This window comes from Ahaetulla prasina, chromosome 4 (genome assembly GCF_028640845.1).
Source record: "Ahaetulla prasina isolate Xishuangbanna chromosome 4, ASM2864084v1, whole genome shotgun sequence".
Lineage (NCBI taxonomy): Eukaryota > Metazoa > Chordata > Lepidosauria > Squamata > Colubridae > Ahaetulla > Ahaetulla prasina.
Window position 1 is genome coordinate 1,242,774 of NC_080542.1, and position 17,227 is coordinate 1,260,000.

General features: G+C 47.0%; 1 protein-coding gene across 1 annotated transcript in view; it reads left to right on the plus strand.

Annotated features, from left to right (window-relative positions):
• NLGN2 (neuroligin 2) overlaps nt 1-17,227 on the plus strand; it is a 63,430-nt gene that overhangs the window by 27,075 nt on the left and 19,128 nt on the right. The window contains exons 3-5 of the mRNA XM_058180485.1: nt 688-744; nt 13,208-13,357; nt 16,698-16,883. Coding sequence (XP_058036468.1) covers nt 688-744; nt 13,208-13,357; nt 16,698-16,883 — 393 coding nt within the window. The remainder of the gene's footprint in view (nt 1-687; nt 745-13,207; nt 13,358-16,697; nt 16,884-17,227) is intronic.

Here is a 17,227-nt window from a genome sequence, read left to right on the forward strand (position 1 = left end):
ATCTTGAAGTCAGGGAAGAACTGGCTGGGGAATTCTGGGAGTCGAAGTCCACAAGTATTAAAGTGGCCAAGTTTCGAGATCTCTGGGTTAATCCTACAACGCCAGGCAGGGAATCTATGCGGTGCAGTCTTTTCAACCCATGAATCATCTGGCTAAGATGTTTCCATCCCGGTTGAACAGCCTACCTGTCCACCACTTGTGAAATGCACAGCTGGGGGGGGAAAAAAGCGGTAGAATTGGAACTCGGGATCCGGGCCTTCATTTCCCACTCTTGGGGTCTTCCAAACGAGGCATTCCCCGAATTTAACCGTCCGCAGTCGCCCGATTTGCTTCCTCTCTAACCAACCTTTCATTTCACAGCTTCTTGTGTTTCTGTATCGTATTTTTATTTTATTTTTTTTTCTGGTGGGGAAGATAAAAATAAAATAAATCGCTCTCGCACACACGCACCCCCGTGATATGGAATTCCGGAAAAATGAAACGAACGAACAGATTAAAAAAAGAAAAAGAGCCAGCCCTAACAATTGTTTGTATTTTGCTAAAAGACAAAAAACAAAAAAAATATATATGTTTTTTTCCCTTTTTGATGCACCAAAAAAAAAAAATATCTTTTTTTTTCTTGATCTTTCTCTCTCTTTTTTTCCCCCTGTCCCATTTTTCCTTTTTCTTCTTTTTTCTTGTCCGTAGGTCCGCTCACGAAAAAGCGTGAGGAAGCGTCAGCTAACAATCCCACTCCAGACGAAGGTATTTTTTTCTGCATGTTTCACAATCTTGCTTTTTTTTAAAAAAAAAATCAAAACAATATTTTCCTTTTTCGTTTTTTGGTTTTTAACTTCTTCTTCTTTTTTTTTTTTTAAATAAAAACCAGAACAAATGAAATATATACATACCGTATGAATTTTGGCCAACTCCACTCCCATATTTTTTTTTTTTCCTTTTTGTGGTCTTCTCTTCGAACTAAAACGCCCCTTCTTGTTTTGCAAAAAAAAACAAAAAAACCTTCTGTTTTCATCGGTGGTTCAGTTTCCTTCTATCTTTAGCTTTTCTTTTTTTTTTTCTATCTCCCCATTTTTTGGGAAGGGAAAAAAAAAATGGCCTTTATCCAAGTAGATCAATAGACGGAGGGGCTTACGAGATTTTTTGCTAAAAAAGACAGAGGGACTTTAGCTGGGTGTGGGGAACTGTATAGGTAGTCCTCGACTTATGACTGCAATTGAGCCCAAAATTTTGGTTGCTGGTGGTTGTTAGGTGAGTTTGGCCTCGTTTTACGACTTTTCGGGCCACGGTCGTTAAGTGGATCACTGCAGTTGTTAAGCAAATCCGGCTTCCCCATTGAGTTTGCTTGTCAGGAGCTTGTCGCAAAACGGGATCGCATGAGCTTGGGACACTGCAACGGTCATAAGTACGAGTCAGTGGCCAAGTGTCTGAATTTTGATCATGTGACCATGGAGATCCTGCAACGGTCATAAGCGTGGAAAAGCGTCGTAACTTCAAACAGTCACTAAATGGTGGTATACATGTATAGGTAGTCCTTAAACTTACCAGTAATTTGTTTAGCGACTATTTGAGGTTGTGACGAAAAAAGACTGACCCTCATATTTATTTATTATTAGACTGATTATTAGATTATTTGCAGCATCTTTCTGGTCATGTGATCACAATTTGAGTGCTGGCAACTGGCATGTACTTATGACAGTTGTAGCATCCCAAGGTCACGCGATCGCCCTTTCGCAATCTTTCCAGGCGGCTTCTGCCAGGCGAAATCCGGCGGCGGAGGGAACCAAGATTCGCTTAATGACCCTGTGATTCGCTCAACGACCCCCAACAAGGTCGTAAAATGGGGTGCGACCTCCTCAGTTAGGAAAAAATGGAGGTTTCCCGCTCAATAATCGTGGTCATAAGTCGAGGACTACCTGTTAAGTAAGGAGGTGAAATATTCTTTCAGTCCTGTGTTTGCAATTTAAGGCGGGTTTTTCCGGAGAATTGACCAAGTCAACCATGAATTTGTAAAAAGAAAGTTTTAAAAGGAAGGGGGGCAGGAAGAGGAGTTTGACTGGAAAGAGGAATCTCCTGGGGACGTTAGTTCCTCACGTTTGCGTCCTTGACCCAACCTGTAAACGTTTCCAAGGCTTTGCGTTTGATTCTCCTGTCCTTCAGGACCAGGATAGAGGGAGCCCCTTGGGACCTTCTGAAACCATTTTGAGAAATTTTGGACGAAAGGGTTGTGGGTCCTGTATGGTAAAGAGTCAGAGGGGGGTTTGATTGATCTGCCCACAGCACCCCACCAAAGTTGGGGTCCTCTGTGGATTGTGGCTCTGGGATACATCTTGAAAGAACCCAAGACCGACTTTGCACAATGGGCTTCTTCGTCAGTTGCGTAACCGCTGGACCTGCAGCTGAGAAGGAAGTTCCAGTTTTCCTGGGAAATGCTCTAGATCAGGGGTTTCCAACCTTGGCCACTTTAAGACTTGTGGACTTCAACTCCCAGAATTCTTCAGCCAGTGCATGCCTGTTTCCACCCCCCACCCCCCACCCCGGCTCCTACTCCTTAGAACAGAGAGATTGCAGAAGAAGGGATTATAAGAGAGTAAGCAGGCCACAATAGGTTTACATATATAAAAAAAATGCATTAGTGCCAGGGAATTCTGGGAGTTGAAGTTCACAAATCTTAAATTTACCAAATCTTAAAGTAGCCAAGGTTGGACACCCTTGGTCTAGAATTGAAGCATTGAGACAGGGCAGGATTGGGTGGAAATCCCAGTACAATGAGGTGGTCTAGGCCAGGGGTCTGCAAACTTGGTTCTTTTAAGACTTGTGGACTTCAACTCTCAGAGTTCAACTCTGAGAGTTGAAGCCCACAAGTCTTAAAAGAGCCAAGTTTGCAGACCCCAGGTCTAGGGGTCTCGGGCTATTTGCTTAATTGGCAACCATTCACCGGCTTCACCAGCTCTTCTGGCCACGCGGCAAATGTGCTGAATTTCTTTCCTGCTGGATAGGAGCAAGAGAACTTGGAGGGCCAACCGGAGGTCCTGGGTTTATGGAAGGAGGATGGGGCTACTCCAGGTGGATGGGAGGAGACTGTGGAGGAAGAGTCTTCCGCTCCCTGATCTTCATCGGAAGAGGCTGGGGCCGAAGTGGGGGTTTTTCCGTAGGCCAAATAGCAGGATTTCCGTTGAGGTTCCCCCCCCCCCAGTTGAATTTGCAAAGTGCTTTTTGATATGCATGGACATTACAAAATGAGATTCGTCCCTGAGGAGAAGGAGGGAGGGAGGAAAGAAAGCGAAAGAGGAGAAGAATGACAGGAAGGAGAGAAACGATAGAAGATAGAAAAGAGGAAGGAAGGACAGGGAGAGTGAGAAGAAGGAAGGAGAAAGGAAGGAAGGAAGGAAAGGAAATAAAAAGTAAAAGGAAGGAAGGAAGAAAAGAGGAAGGAAGGAAGGAAGGAAGGACATGGGAGTGAGAAGAAAGAAGGAGAAAGGAAGGACAGGAATGAAGGAAAGGAAATAAAAAGTGGAAGGAAGAAGGGGAAGGGAGAAAAGAGGAAGGAAGGAGGAAAGAAAAGGGGAAGGAGGATGAAAGGAAGGAGAGGAATAAACCAAGATAAAAAAAGAGGAAGGAAGGAAGGAAGAAAAAAAGGAAAGAAGCCCTGCACCCAACTAGTTCTGTTGTGGGAATGCCCCTGCCAGCTAACTCATTTTGCCCACCCGGTCCTCCAGGCCAAAGAGCCCGAGAGAAAGAACAGCTGCCAAACAAAGCCAGCCTCTCCAGGACTGGACTCGCTGGCACGGCCAGGCAGCCCAGGATAAGCCCCTAAGCACCGATGATTGGCTGTGCTGGTCAAGCGATGCGGATTGCTCCTTACCTGGCCAGTGGGAGGGGCTTAATGATGTCACGAAGCCTTGCCAGGCCTCTTCTGCCGCAAGGGCTGATGGGATACTCTCAACAAAACCTGGGGGGGGGCTGCTTTACTCTTCCCCCCCCAAACCCCCCAACCCTGGCCAAAGGGGATGATTTAACCAAGTTTGTGTGATGATGTGCTTCCCCGCATCACAAAAAGAGGATTTTAGAGTCAGCAATGAATGACATCAACTGGCTTGCCTCACCAGGACTAGAAACTTACTTTTCCAACCATAAGGAGGAGGAGGGATATTTTAGCCAGTGATTCCACCCCCCCCCCGTTTCTTCCCCACCCCACCCTCTGGTTTAAGCTCTGATTTGGGGTTAATCCCACTGAATCAGATGAGATAGGCGCTCCAGTTTCCGAGCGTGGGTGTTGTTTGTAGCATGTAGCACACAATGTGCGACGGGGCCGTGCCGCGTTTCACATCCAGAGCCCGAAAGGTGCTTTTCGGCAGGCGGGGTGGGTGGGTGGGTGAGGGGGGAGCTGTGAAATTTCCAAAACAAAAAAAAACCCTCCGAAACCCAGGCGGTTGCTTTGTTCTAGGATTATGGAGTCAGGGTCCCCACCCCACCCCCCCTGCCCGAGATGTAGAGAAACACTTGTGTGTGTGTGCAAAGTATGGCTTGGATCGGGCCCTAAGCCCCCTCGCCCAAAGACCCTCGCTTAGCCCTGAGGTTCATTTGCCACCCACCTACCACCCGGCATCTGGGGTGGGGGTGAGAAGGCAGGAAAGGATGGAAATGCGTTTTGTGTTTTTTTTAAATCAAAGGTGTTGAGTAGCAGTTCTGAAAGGAAGACAAAATACACGCCCAGCCCAGATGTATTTCGATCCTCCTTGTCCACAGGGGTGTAATTGCCGCAGGAGGGAAGCTCGGGGAGGGTCAGCTCAGGCTTATTTCGAAATTAGATGATCTGCAAAAGTTTTCAGGCCGAGAGGGGAAAAGAGAGGACGCCGGACAGTGGCTTGGATTGAGTCTGTCTGTCCGTCTCACCCGCCATCTCTCTCTCTCTCTCTCTCTCTCTCTCTCTCTCACTTTATCTATCTATCTATCTATCTATCTATCTATCTATCTATCTATCTATCCATCTATCATCTATTCTCTCTCTCTCTCTCTCTCACTTATCTATCTATCTATCTATTCTATCTATCTATCTATCTATCTATCATCTATTCTCTCTCTCTCTCTCTATCACTGGCTTGAGGCTCCTGCTTTTATTAGGGCATCAGTCGGAACCCTGACACTATCTTCATCCATCCATCCATCTATCCATTGTATCTATCTCTCCTTCAGTCATCCTGTCTGTCTATATTATCTGTCTCCATGCATCCATTGCATCTATCTATCTATCTATCTATCTCCCTCCCTCCCTCCCTCCCTATCCATCCATCCATCCATCCATCTGTCCATCCACCATATCTATCTGTCTATCCATCATATCTATCTATCTCCCTCCCTCCCTCCCTCCCTATCCATCCATCCATCCATCCATCCATCCATCATATCTATCTATCTCCCTCCCTCCCTCCCTATCCATCCATCCATCCATCCATCCATCCATCCATCCATCCATCCATCCATCCATCCATCCATCTGCCTATCCATCATATCTATCTATCTACCTCCCTCCCTCCCTCCCTAACTATCCATCCATCCATCCATCCATCCATCCATCCGTCTATCCATCATATCTATCTATCTCCCTCCCTCCCTCCCTATCCATCCATCCATCCATCCATCCGTCTATCCATCATATATATCTATCTACCTATCTATCTATCTATCTATCTATCTATCTATCTATCTATCTATCTATCTATCTCCTCCTCCTCCCTCCCTATCCATCCGCTCATCCATCATATCTATCTATCTCCCTCCCTCCCTCCCTATCCATCCATCCATCCATCCATCCGTCTATCCATCATATATATCTATCTACCTATCTATCTATCTATCTATCTATCTATCTATCTATCTATCTATCTATCTCCCTCCCTCCCTCCCTCCCTATCCATCCGTCTATCCATCATATCTATCTATCTCCCTCCCTCCCTCCCTCCCTATCCATCCATCCATCCATCCATCCGTCTATCCATCATATATATCTATCTACCTACCTATCTATCTACCTATCTATCTATCTATCTATCTATCTCCCTCCCTCCCTCCCTCCCTATCCATCCATCCATCCATCCGTCTATTCATCATATCTATCTATCTATCTATCTATCTATCTATCTATCTATCTATCTATCTCCCTCCCTCCCTCTCTCCCTCTCTCCCTATCCATCCATCCATCCATCCGTCTATCCATCATATCTATCTATCAATTTATCTATTCAGCCGCAGTGGTTAGAGCGCAGGACTGCAGGCTACTTCTGCTGATCACCGGCTGCCAGCAGTTTGGCAGATCGAATCTCATCAGGCTCAAGGTTGACTCAGCCTTCCATCCTTCCGAGGTTGGTAAATGAGGATCCAGATTGTTGGGGGCAAGAGGCTGACTTTGTAAACCGCTTAGAGAGGGCTGTAAAAGCATTGTAAAGCGGTATACAAGTCTAAGTGCTATATCTATCTATCTATCTATCTATCTATCTATCTATCTATCTATCTATCTATCTATCTATCATGTTTCCCTGAAAATAAGACCCTGTCTTATATTTTTTTGAACCCTGAAATAAGTGCTTGGCCTTATTGCCATGCACTCAAATGCCCGATTGGGCTTATTATCAGGGGAGGTCTTATTTTGGGGGAAACAGGGTATCTATCTATCTATCTATCTATCTATCTATCTATCTATCTATCTATCTATCTATCTATCTATCATGTATCCACTGTATTTATCATTTATCTACATAGATAGATAACATTGGCTGAATATACTGATTTTCAGATTAGCTACAGTCCCTTTTGAGTGCAGTGAAGGAATGGGAGAAGGAGGGGAGGGGCGGTTGCTTTCTGCCTACTTATATCTTCGTAGAAGGAGTTTCAGCTGCAGCTTTATTGGCCAACTGTGATTGGACACACAAGGAATTTGTCTTGGTGCATATGCTCTCAGTGTACATAAAAGAAAAGATATGTTCATCAAGGTACAACATTTACAACACAATTGATGGTCAATATATATTTTGGGGGTCTTTCAACGCATAAAGAAAAGTGGTCCAGGATTTTTGATAAATTCCCAGCCATCACAGGAAGAAAAACCTTCAACCTACATACAGTTCCCCACGCTAGTGTCTGAGGGAGTAACCACCTGAATGGGTTGATGGCTTAGCCCTGCTCCTCCTCCTTTCACCCCTTTCCAAAATGGTATCACTATGGAGCAGTGTTTCTCAACCTTGGCCATTTTAAAATGGGTGGACTTCGACTCCCAGAATTCCATAGCCAGTTGCGCCCGTTCCCCCCCCCCCCCGCCATCACTCCCTGGAGAGGAGAGATTGCAGAGAAAGGGATTATAAGAGAGTAAGCAGACCAGAGTGGGTATGTATATACATCAAAAGCAATGCATTAGTGCCAAGGAATTATGGGAGTTGAAGTCCATCCATCTTAAACTTGCCGACTGCTGTAGATTCTTTACTCCGGATTTTAGCTGCCTCTCTGCTTCCCGGCAAAATCCCAGCCTTAAAATTAGCAAACAAGGCAGAGGAGGCTCCAGTGACTCCTGCTGGGGCACACAAGGACCTATTCACACAACCGAGTCACAGTTTTCAGCATCGCAGTCCTCTTCAGCTTCAGCCTAGCTCGATGCGGAAGCTGGAAGTTTCCGCCGTAAACAGGAACTGGAATGTGGTTGCTTTTAAAACGGCGGTTTCAGGGCAGGCCAGACTCCAAAGCCACAGTTCAATCCTGGCTTGTTGTAACAAACCACAATTTTAAAGAAACCACCCTTCTTTGAAATGGGCCGCAGAGGGCAAAATACGGTTGGCCTGGAGAAATCAATATTTCAAGTTTCCTTCAGCCATCCAAAGAACTTGCAACGCTTCCTTGATTGTATGCACAGATAGTCCTCGACTTATGACCACTATCGGGACAGAATGTCTGTTGCTAAACAAGATGGCTGTTAAGTGAGACGCCCGCTTTTATGGCTTTTTTTTTTTTGCTATTGTTAAGGAAATCCCTGCAGTCGTTAAGTGAATCACATGGCCGTTAAGTGAATCTGGGTCCCTCTGTTGACTTTCCATGTCGGAAGCCAGCTAGGAGAGTCGCGAATGGTGATCACAGGACGCGGCAACAATCATCAATAAACGCCAGTCCCCAAATTTTGATCACGGGATCGTGGGAATGCTGTGATAGTCGTAAGTGTGAGGACTGACCATAAGTCACATTTTTCAGTCCCGTTTTTAACTTCAAATGGTCACTAAATGAATGGTTGTAAGTCGAGGACTAACGACTATGATCGTTTTTCACACCTACGACAGTCGCAGCATCGCCATTATCAAAATTCAGGCATTTGGCAACTGGTTCATACTTACGACGGTTGCAGCATCCCGGGGTGTGTGTGTGTGTGTCATGTGATTCCCCCTTTTTGCGACCTCCTGACAAGCAAAGTCGAGGGGGAAGTCTGATTCCCTTAACGACCGTGTTACTCACTTTACAAGTGCAGTGATTCACTTAAGGACGCTGGCAAGAAAAGTCGCAGAAAGGGAGCCAGCTACAGAAACTTTGGGCTCCATTGTGGTCGTGACGCGAGGACTGCCTGCAATGGGATTCCTCTCTCTCCCCACATTTTCTGGGCAAAGCAGGATTGGTAATGAGGCGTGAGGAAAATGTAGAGTGTCGGAGATGGAAGATTTGGGGAAATTCCAGGAAGCGCCTGCCTGATCAGCTTCTTCTGGAGACGATCCAGCAGAAATCCGTCCAGAACAGAAAGTGGCTCGTGATGTTCTTGATGTGATGTGGCCCGAACGTTTTATCTAATGGATGGAGAACTTGGGATTCTCCCCGTCGCTCTCCTCAAGTGACACTGAAGGTGGGTGGACTTCAACTCCCAGAATTCCTCAGCCAGCCACGCCTGTTTTTTTTTCCTCCTATCCCCTACAGTGGAGAGATTGTAGAGGAAGGGATTCGAAGAGAGTAAACAGGGCCGCAATGGGCCTACCGATCAAAAGGAATGCGGTAATGCCGGGGAATTCTAGGAATTGAAGGCCACCCGTCACTCTCCGTTTGCGTTTCCACTGAAGGACTACGGTTGGGGAACTTGGTGCCCAACGGTTTTAGGAAGTCTTCTTGCCTCCGTGTTGATCCAGCTTGCTCAACGTTGCTTCAGAAGGCATCATGAAATTCAAGGAAGAACAACTGAGATGAAACCATACATAGTGAAGGTGACCCAAAACTCATGTCAGTTCAGAGTTAAGCGTCGGATGTGTTAATGACAAACCTGGTTTCCATCTGATACCAACAAGGGGAGGAGGTCTCCCAATGGATGTTCCCAGAAGTGGGGTGCTTCTCCTACCTAGGAAGGTGTTCTTTTTGGTCTCTTCTGTTCTTACACAGGGGGCAACTGAAGACACCCCCACCCCCATTCATGATCTAACAGAATTAGAAGACAACAGGAAACAGATACGAGGTCTTCTATACCAGGGGTCTCCAACCTTGGTAACTTTTAAGACTTGTGGACTTCAACTCCCAGAATTCCTCAACCAGAAAAGCTGGCTGAGGAATTCTGGGAGTGGAAGTCCACAAGTCTTAAAAGTTACCAAGGTTGGAGACCCCTACTCTGTACGAGAGTGAGCTTCCTTACCTAAGTTCTTGAGATGTTTCAGCTCCCAAAAGCAGGTCCTACCTAGCTTTCTACAAGGAGAAGAATAGAGAGTTTGAGTTGACCCAAGGATTCTCCAAGGCATGACTTTTTCGGAAATGGGCTGGCTTGGGAAAGGTGCATTGGGTTGGTTTTTATGGTTCTGGCAGGACACCAAATTTCCCTCCTACACATCATCTGGGGATTAGCTCACCCTTGTTTCACTCCTGCTAGGAAAACGCCCTTGCAGTCAGCTGGATACATCGAATTGTAGTTGTGATGTTTTGGGGACTGCTGGTTGAGGATCCTGAGAGCTTCAGACACCACATGCTAGGTGGGGAAGCGCCTAGTTGGGAATGAACGAAGAGTCTCTACAATGTGAACAAGTTAGGTAGACATTAGAACCATCCTTAACAGCGTAACAGATTTGGAAGGGACCTTGGAGGTCTTCTAGTCCAATCCTAGTGCTCCATCAAGCAGGAGACCTTATACCATTCTGGACAAATGGTCGTCCAATCTCTTCTTAAAAACCTCCAGCGATGGAACATCCACAACTTCTGGTGGCGAGTCGTTCCACCGGTTAATTGTTCTCACTGTCAGGAAATTTCTCCTTAGTTCTAGGTTGCTTCTCTCCTTGATCAGTTTCCACCCATTGCTTCTTGTTCTACCCTCAGGTGCTTTGGAGAATAGTTTGACTCCCTCTTCTTTGTGGCAACCCCTGAGATATTGGAACACAGCTATCATGTCTCCCCTAGTCCTTCTTTTCATTAAACTAGACATACCCAATTCTTGCAACTGTTTGGTATGGCTAATTCAGTTCACTGGTAGAATTTTGGACCCTGAATTTAGTTTATTTAGATTTTTAGATTTAGATTTTATCTAAATCTTCTAAAGATTTGAAGAAGATGATGATGGCTTAGAGCAAAGTGTATCAACCTTGGCAACTTGTAGGATGGGTTGGATTTCAACTCCCAGAATTCCCCAGCCATCCATGCGTGTTTTTCCCCCCTCCTAGCCCCTAGAGCAGAGAGATTGCAGAGGAAGGGATTACAAAAGACTAAGTGCGCCACAATGGGTATACGTATCAAAAGGAATGGATTCGGGCCAGGGAATTCTGGGAGTTGAAATCCCACGCATCTTCAAGTTGAAAAACACCAGCCTAACCCATATTTGGTGTACGAGGAATTCTGGGAATAACCTTTGAAACTGAACGTAGAAGACCGTTGGTAAGGATGTATTGAGCGATGTGTGTGATTTCGTTGTGGTGGTAGGAAATATAGAAAGGCCAGCCCATAAATAAAATTTGATTTAACTATAATTCAAACTACATTAAATTCATTGTGTACAATTAATACCATCATTCACCGCCCCTCATCATTAATATGGTTGGATAACCAAGTTTTGGGGAGATGTTGGGAGCTAGGTCAGCCGTTTTTTTTAGAGGTCCTGGCCCATGGTGAAAGTGGGCATTGCCAAGAGCAAAGGAAAAATAACCCTGCTCCCATGACATGCTTAACTGAACAGGGAATATTATGCTGGAAGGGACCCCAGAGATCTTCTAGTCCAACCCCCAACTCAAGGCAGGAGGCAGAAAGAGATAAGAAAGTTAATTTTAACGGCAAACAGCCAGTGGAAGAAGAAAGGAAGAAGGAAGGATGAAGAGGGAGGGGGAGGGGGAGGAAGGGAGGGAAAGTGGGAGGGAGTGAGGGAGGAAAGATGGAAGAGGAAGGATGTGATGGAGGGATGGAGGAAGGAAGGAAAGGAAAGGAAGGAAGGATGAGAGAGGGAGGAGAGAGGGAAGAAGGGAGGACAGATGGAAGAGAAAGGATGGGATGAAGGAAGGAAGGAAAGGGAAGGAGGGAGAAAGGAAGAAGCAAGGATGAAGGGGGAGGGAGAGAAAGTGGAAGGGAGCAAGGGAGAGGATGGAAGAGAAAGGATGAGATGGAGAAGGAAGGGAAGGAAGGAGAGGCATTTGCAAGGATCTTCCCCTGAGACAGCTGCGCAGACCCCCACCCCGTTCAGGATGCCCAGAGACCGCCATGGGTGCCCTCATGCAGATGCGGGGTGGGGGGTGCCTTTTCCTGGGGGGAGCCCCCCTCCCCTCTCCTTCCCCTCAGGAAAGACAAGGGGAGGGGCTGAGTGGAAACTGCTAATTAAGACCTCCATGCGCCTAATTAACGCTCTCCCCTTGCACTGAATTAATTAGGCTCCGGGTTGCCATGGAAATGGGATGTGACCTAGAAAGAGAAGCAGGGCCTTTGGGGGGGGGGAGAGGGAGGGCATTTGGTTGGTGGGTTGTTGGTTTTTCCTCCCCCCGCCCCACAACAAAAAAATATATATATAGAGAGAGAGGTGGGTTTGCAGTTTGCAAGGGAGCTGCCATCTGCCAGAATGCTTTGACCCGGGAATTGGTTTTCCCAGTGAAGAAGGGCAAAAAGTGGAGAGCCAAATCAAACATCTCCAGAACATGCCAAGAACTTTGCAGCTTGGTTTATCGGACCCTCCGGCCTTTTTTTCACCCCCTGCCCCCCTGTCCCAGGTGCACCATCTCATCTTCCCCCCCCCTCCCATTTAACTCTTGCCGCTGACCTTCCTCACCTATTGGCCATATTCCTCGTCCTCCTCGAGTTAGGTTGCTCTCCAAAAGCACCTGGTGGGAATCCAGATCATCTGGTCTCCTGAATTGTCCAGTTCATGATTTCTCCCCTCCCTGTTGCCTCCTGCTCCAGCCCTCCCTGAGCCTCCTGTCACCCTCCCCACCCCACCCAGCCTCTCCTCTCCTGGGAGACCACCCCGGCCTCTTCTCAGGAGACTAGTTGAGGTGGTCCTTGGGTCTCCTCAGCTGCAGCTTCTCCTCCGTGCTTCGTTGGGTTGTGGGTTCCTTGTTGCTTGAGTAGAATAGAAATAGAATAACGGAGTTGGAAGGGACCTTGGAGGTCTTCTAGTCCAACCCTCTGCTTGAGCAGGAGATCCTAAACCACTTCAGACAAATGGTTGTCCAACATCTTCTTTAAAACCAGGGTCTCCAACCTTGGTCCCTTTAAGACTTGTGGATTTCAACTCCCAGAGTTCCCTGGGAGTTGAAGTCCACAGGTCTATAAAGGGACCAAGGTTGGAGACCCCAGTCTTAAAAACTTCCAGTGTTGGAGCATTCACAACTTCCGGAGGCAAGTCGTTCCACCGATGAATTGTTCCAACGGTCAGGAAATTTCTCCTTAGTTCCAAGTTGATCCTCTGACCTTGGTTGCTCTCTAAAGCCATCAGTGCTACATATTCTCTTTGATGGGTTGGGTTGCTAGTTCGTCGTTCCTTGAAGATCGCCCGTTCCTTTGGTCAGTAGGGTACCCGGCCCCCAACCCTGTGGTGATGGATGCCCTCCTGGGTCCAAAGACTGGCTCCAAGGGGTCTCGGAGTCTTCAGAAGACAAGATGGCCCACTCCAGCTTCTTGAGGGCCCTCAGACGTTGTGGTTGTAGGCTTGTAGGCATCTCCCGGTCAAGATGGGGGTCAAAGGACGGACGGCTATCACTTAAGTTTCCTCTGTCTCATTCTCTTGACTTTTCTCACCCCACAGATATCCGAGACAGTGGGAAAAAACCCGTCATGCTCTTCATCCATGGTGGATCGTACATGGAAGGCACCGGAAACATGTTCGATGGCAGTGTGCTGGCCGCGTATGGAAATGTGATTGTTGTCACCCTCAACTACCGGCTCGGCGTGCTGGGTATGGGGGAGAGGGGTCCCAGGCTAGGCCTCTGCCTCGGGGAGGGGTGGGGGGATGACTCCAGAGGTCAGGAATTTTTCCGTGGGGGAGTCAGACCCCTTTCCTTTCCCATAAATCAGGGCCTTGGTCCCTTTAAGACTCGAGGGACTTCGACTCCCAGGATTCCCCAGCCAGCAAACGTGGCCTTTTCGAGACTTGTGTTTTGCATTTTAACTTTCTTTGGAATAAAATAAAAAACATGTTTAAAAATAGACTTGTGGGCTTCAATTCCCAGAATTCCTCAGCCAGCAAACCTGGCGCCTTTTAAGGCAATGCTGGCTAAGGAATTCTGGGAGTTAATAATATAATATAATATAATAACAGAGTTGGAAGGGACCTTGGAGGCCTTCTAGTCCAACCCCCTGCCCAGGCAGGAAACCCTACACCATTTCAGACAAATGGCTATCCAACATTTTCTTAAAAACTTCCAGTGTTGGAGCACTTACAACTTCTGCAGGCAAGTTGTTCCACTTGTTAATTGTTCTAACTGTCAGGAAATTTCTCCTTAGTTCTAGGTTGCTTCTCTCTATATATTCTGCTTCTCCTGTCTTCAGGTGCTTTGGAGAATAGTTTGACTCCCTCTTCTTTGTGGCAACCCCTGAGATATTGGAGTTGAAGTCCGCAAGTCTAAAAGGGGCCAAGTTTGGAGACCCCCCGGTCTAATCCAACTGCTTCTTGGGTCAAAGAACGTGTAGAAACAGATCCATCAGACCCCTCCACTTTTCCTTTCCCATAAATCAGGCAACTTTAAGACTTGTGGACTTCAACTCCCAGAATTCCCCAGCCACCATGAAGAAATCTGGTTAGATATCACATTTTTTTTTTGAATTGGGTAATTATTTTTTTTAATAGATGGTGGGAATGTGGTCGACGTAATATATCTTGATTTCAGCAAATGAAAAAAATAACCCATGAGAAATCCAAAAATCCGAAAGCTGCCTGCTCCCTTCCCCGCAGCTCTGCCATGCTCGCCTGCCTTCCAGGTGGCCTTTCGCCACGGGGATGCTGGGAAGGCCGCGTGGAAGGCAGGAAAGGATGGCCGGGCCGCAGGCCGGTTCGGGGGGGGGCGTGGCCAGCCAGCTCCAATCTCCGCTACCGGTTCGCCCAAACCGGTCCGAATCGGTAACATTTCACCCCTGGTTATCGGCCTCCCCGGCTGCCAGAAGTACTTTGCAGGCCAAAAACAGGCCCATTTTTGGCCTCCCGAACTCTCCACGTGTCCTGTTTTTACCAAAAACACACCCATTTTTGGCCTGCGGAGCGCTTCTGGGGGGCCGGGGAGGGCAAAAACGTGACGCGCGGAGGGTTCGGGAGGCCAAAAATGGGCCATTATTCAGTCTATAAAATGCATCACAATTTTCAACCACTTTTTTTGTGGGGTGGGGGAAGTACTTCTGATACTCTGAAATAAACAGGTTAAATGTGGGCTAGATCAGGGCTCTCCACCCTTGGCAACTTTCAGCCTGGCGGACTTCAACTCCCAGAATTCCCCAGCCAGCAAAGCTAGATGGTATGACAGTTAGGTGGCAAATGGATATGCTGGCTGGGGAATTCTGGGAGTCGAAGTCCACCTGTCTTAAAGCAGCCAAGGTGGAGAAACACAGACTTAAGGATTGTGGGATTTAAACGATGGCTTTAAAAAAAAAACAGTTGTTGTGACGTCCCATTCCTATTGTGAAGCACTGTTATGCAATAAAACACACAATCCTGATTTTCCATTGTTTTTCCCGCCGGTCCTTGTGAATGATCTCAATATTTTCATCACCTAACCAATGCACACACACACACACAGAAAAAAAACCCGGAACGGCCTATGATTAAAAAGGTTGCATTTTGCCCGGAAGCCGCCTCAAGTAATCCTTTGCTGTGGAGGATGGGCCCTATAGTACGGCAAGCAGTTGTTCAGCCAGGAAGATGGCGGATTCCTGGTTTTTTTTGAGGCCGACGATGCCAGCTTGGGGGGTCAGGTGTGCGGCCTTAAAACGGGCATCGTCCACCGCATCAGCGTGGGGATGTGGCTCCTCCCTCCCCTTCCCCTTTTTGCTCCCCCTCTGGGCGTGAAATTTACCCAGGCGCAGCAGAAATTAATATTTCATTAAAAAGTGTTGAATAATTAATGGCCGGGTCTCGTTATCTCCAGCAAAAGAACCCCGGGCTGGAGGGATGATGAATTTTGAAGGAGATCGGTCAGAAGTCAGTGCAAATGTTTAGCCCGGGCACACACAAAAAAAGGAAAAAAAAAAGATATAAAAAGATGCTTTCCAATCAATCGTGTTCTTCGGCTTCTTTCATTTAAAATAGACGCAAAAGCCATTTCCGCGGCTAGAATTACCAGGCCGGGCTGCCTCATCGAAGCGCATGCGCGAAAAGCTGGAATAACACCTCTGATATAAGCGGAAGGGTTGGAAATATAAAATAAAAAAAGAAATGGACTGGGTTGGAATAGAAACCCTGGGCGTTTTTTTTTTTACTCTGAAGTCAGCAGCCTCCAACTACCGCCACTTTAAGACTTGTGGACTTCAGCTCCCAGAATTCCCCCAGCCAGGTATGACAATTAAATGGGAAACTGCTCTGCTGGCTGGGGAATTCTGGGAGTTGAAGTCCACAAGTCTTAAAGTTGCCAAGGTTGGAGACCCCTGGGCTAGATGAAAATTGAGTGGGAAGCTGATCTACTGGCTGGGGAATTCTGGGAGTTGAAGTCCACAAGTTTTAAAAGTCGCCATGCGCGGAGACCCTTGCTCTAAGTCAAGAGTTTCTCACCCTTCTAAGATGGGTGGACTTCAACTCCCAGAATTCCCCAGCCAGCATATCAACTTCCCACTTAATTTTCATCTAGCCCAGGGTCTCCAACCTTGGCAACTTTGGCAGTTGGGAACTCTGGGAGTTGAAGTCCACAAGTCTTAAAGTTGCCAAGGTTGGAGACCCCTGAATCTAGCCCACTTTTGACCTGTTTATTAATGTAGCTTCTCATCACTCACTTTTTCCCGTCGCTCAAATCAAGGTATATTACGTCAGCCACATTCCCACCATCTATTTTTAAAAAAAATTCCCCATGTCCAAAAAATGCAATATAGGTATTCGAGCCCACATTTCTTCTCGTCCTGCCCATTGCTAAATTCTGGTAAACACTTGCTGGCTGGGGAACGCTGGGAGTTGAAGTCCACTCAATTGAAAGTAGCCAAGGTTGAGATATCCCTGCTATAAAAACCAGATCAACCGATGCTAACAGGCGATCGGGATGTTGGTAGTGACCCAAGACCACAATTCTTATTTTCATGATTTCTTCCTTTTCTGGCCACAGGCTTCATGAGCACCGGGGACCAGTCGGCCAAGGGGAACTACGGTCTCCTCGACCAGATTCAGGCCTTGAGGTGGCTGAATGAAAACATTGGTCATTTTGGGGGCGATCCGGAACGTATCACCATCTTCGGATCCGGAGCTGGGGCGTCCTGCGTCAATCTGCTCATCCTGTCTCATCACTCGGAAGGTAATGCTGCACCGGCTGTGGATGATGGTAGCGGTAGTGGCGGGGGTGATGTTGTCCTGGCAGGGACCGGAGTTATTCAAATGAGTCTTAGGACCGCAATGGAGTCCATTGCTAAGCGAGACAGTTGCTAAGTGAATTTGTCCCCATTTTACGACCTCTCTCGCCACAGAACCCCTGCGGTTGTTAGGTGACTCCCATGGCTGTTCGGTCACCTTTTTCAGTGACGTTGTAACTTCAAATGGTCACTAAATGAACTCTTGTAAATTGAGGACTACCTGTAGAAACTCATTCCGCGCTACCTCTCGACAAACTTATGATTTACTGACAGTCAAGGCAAATTAGTG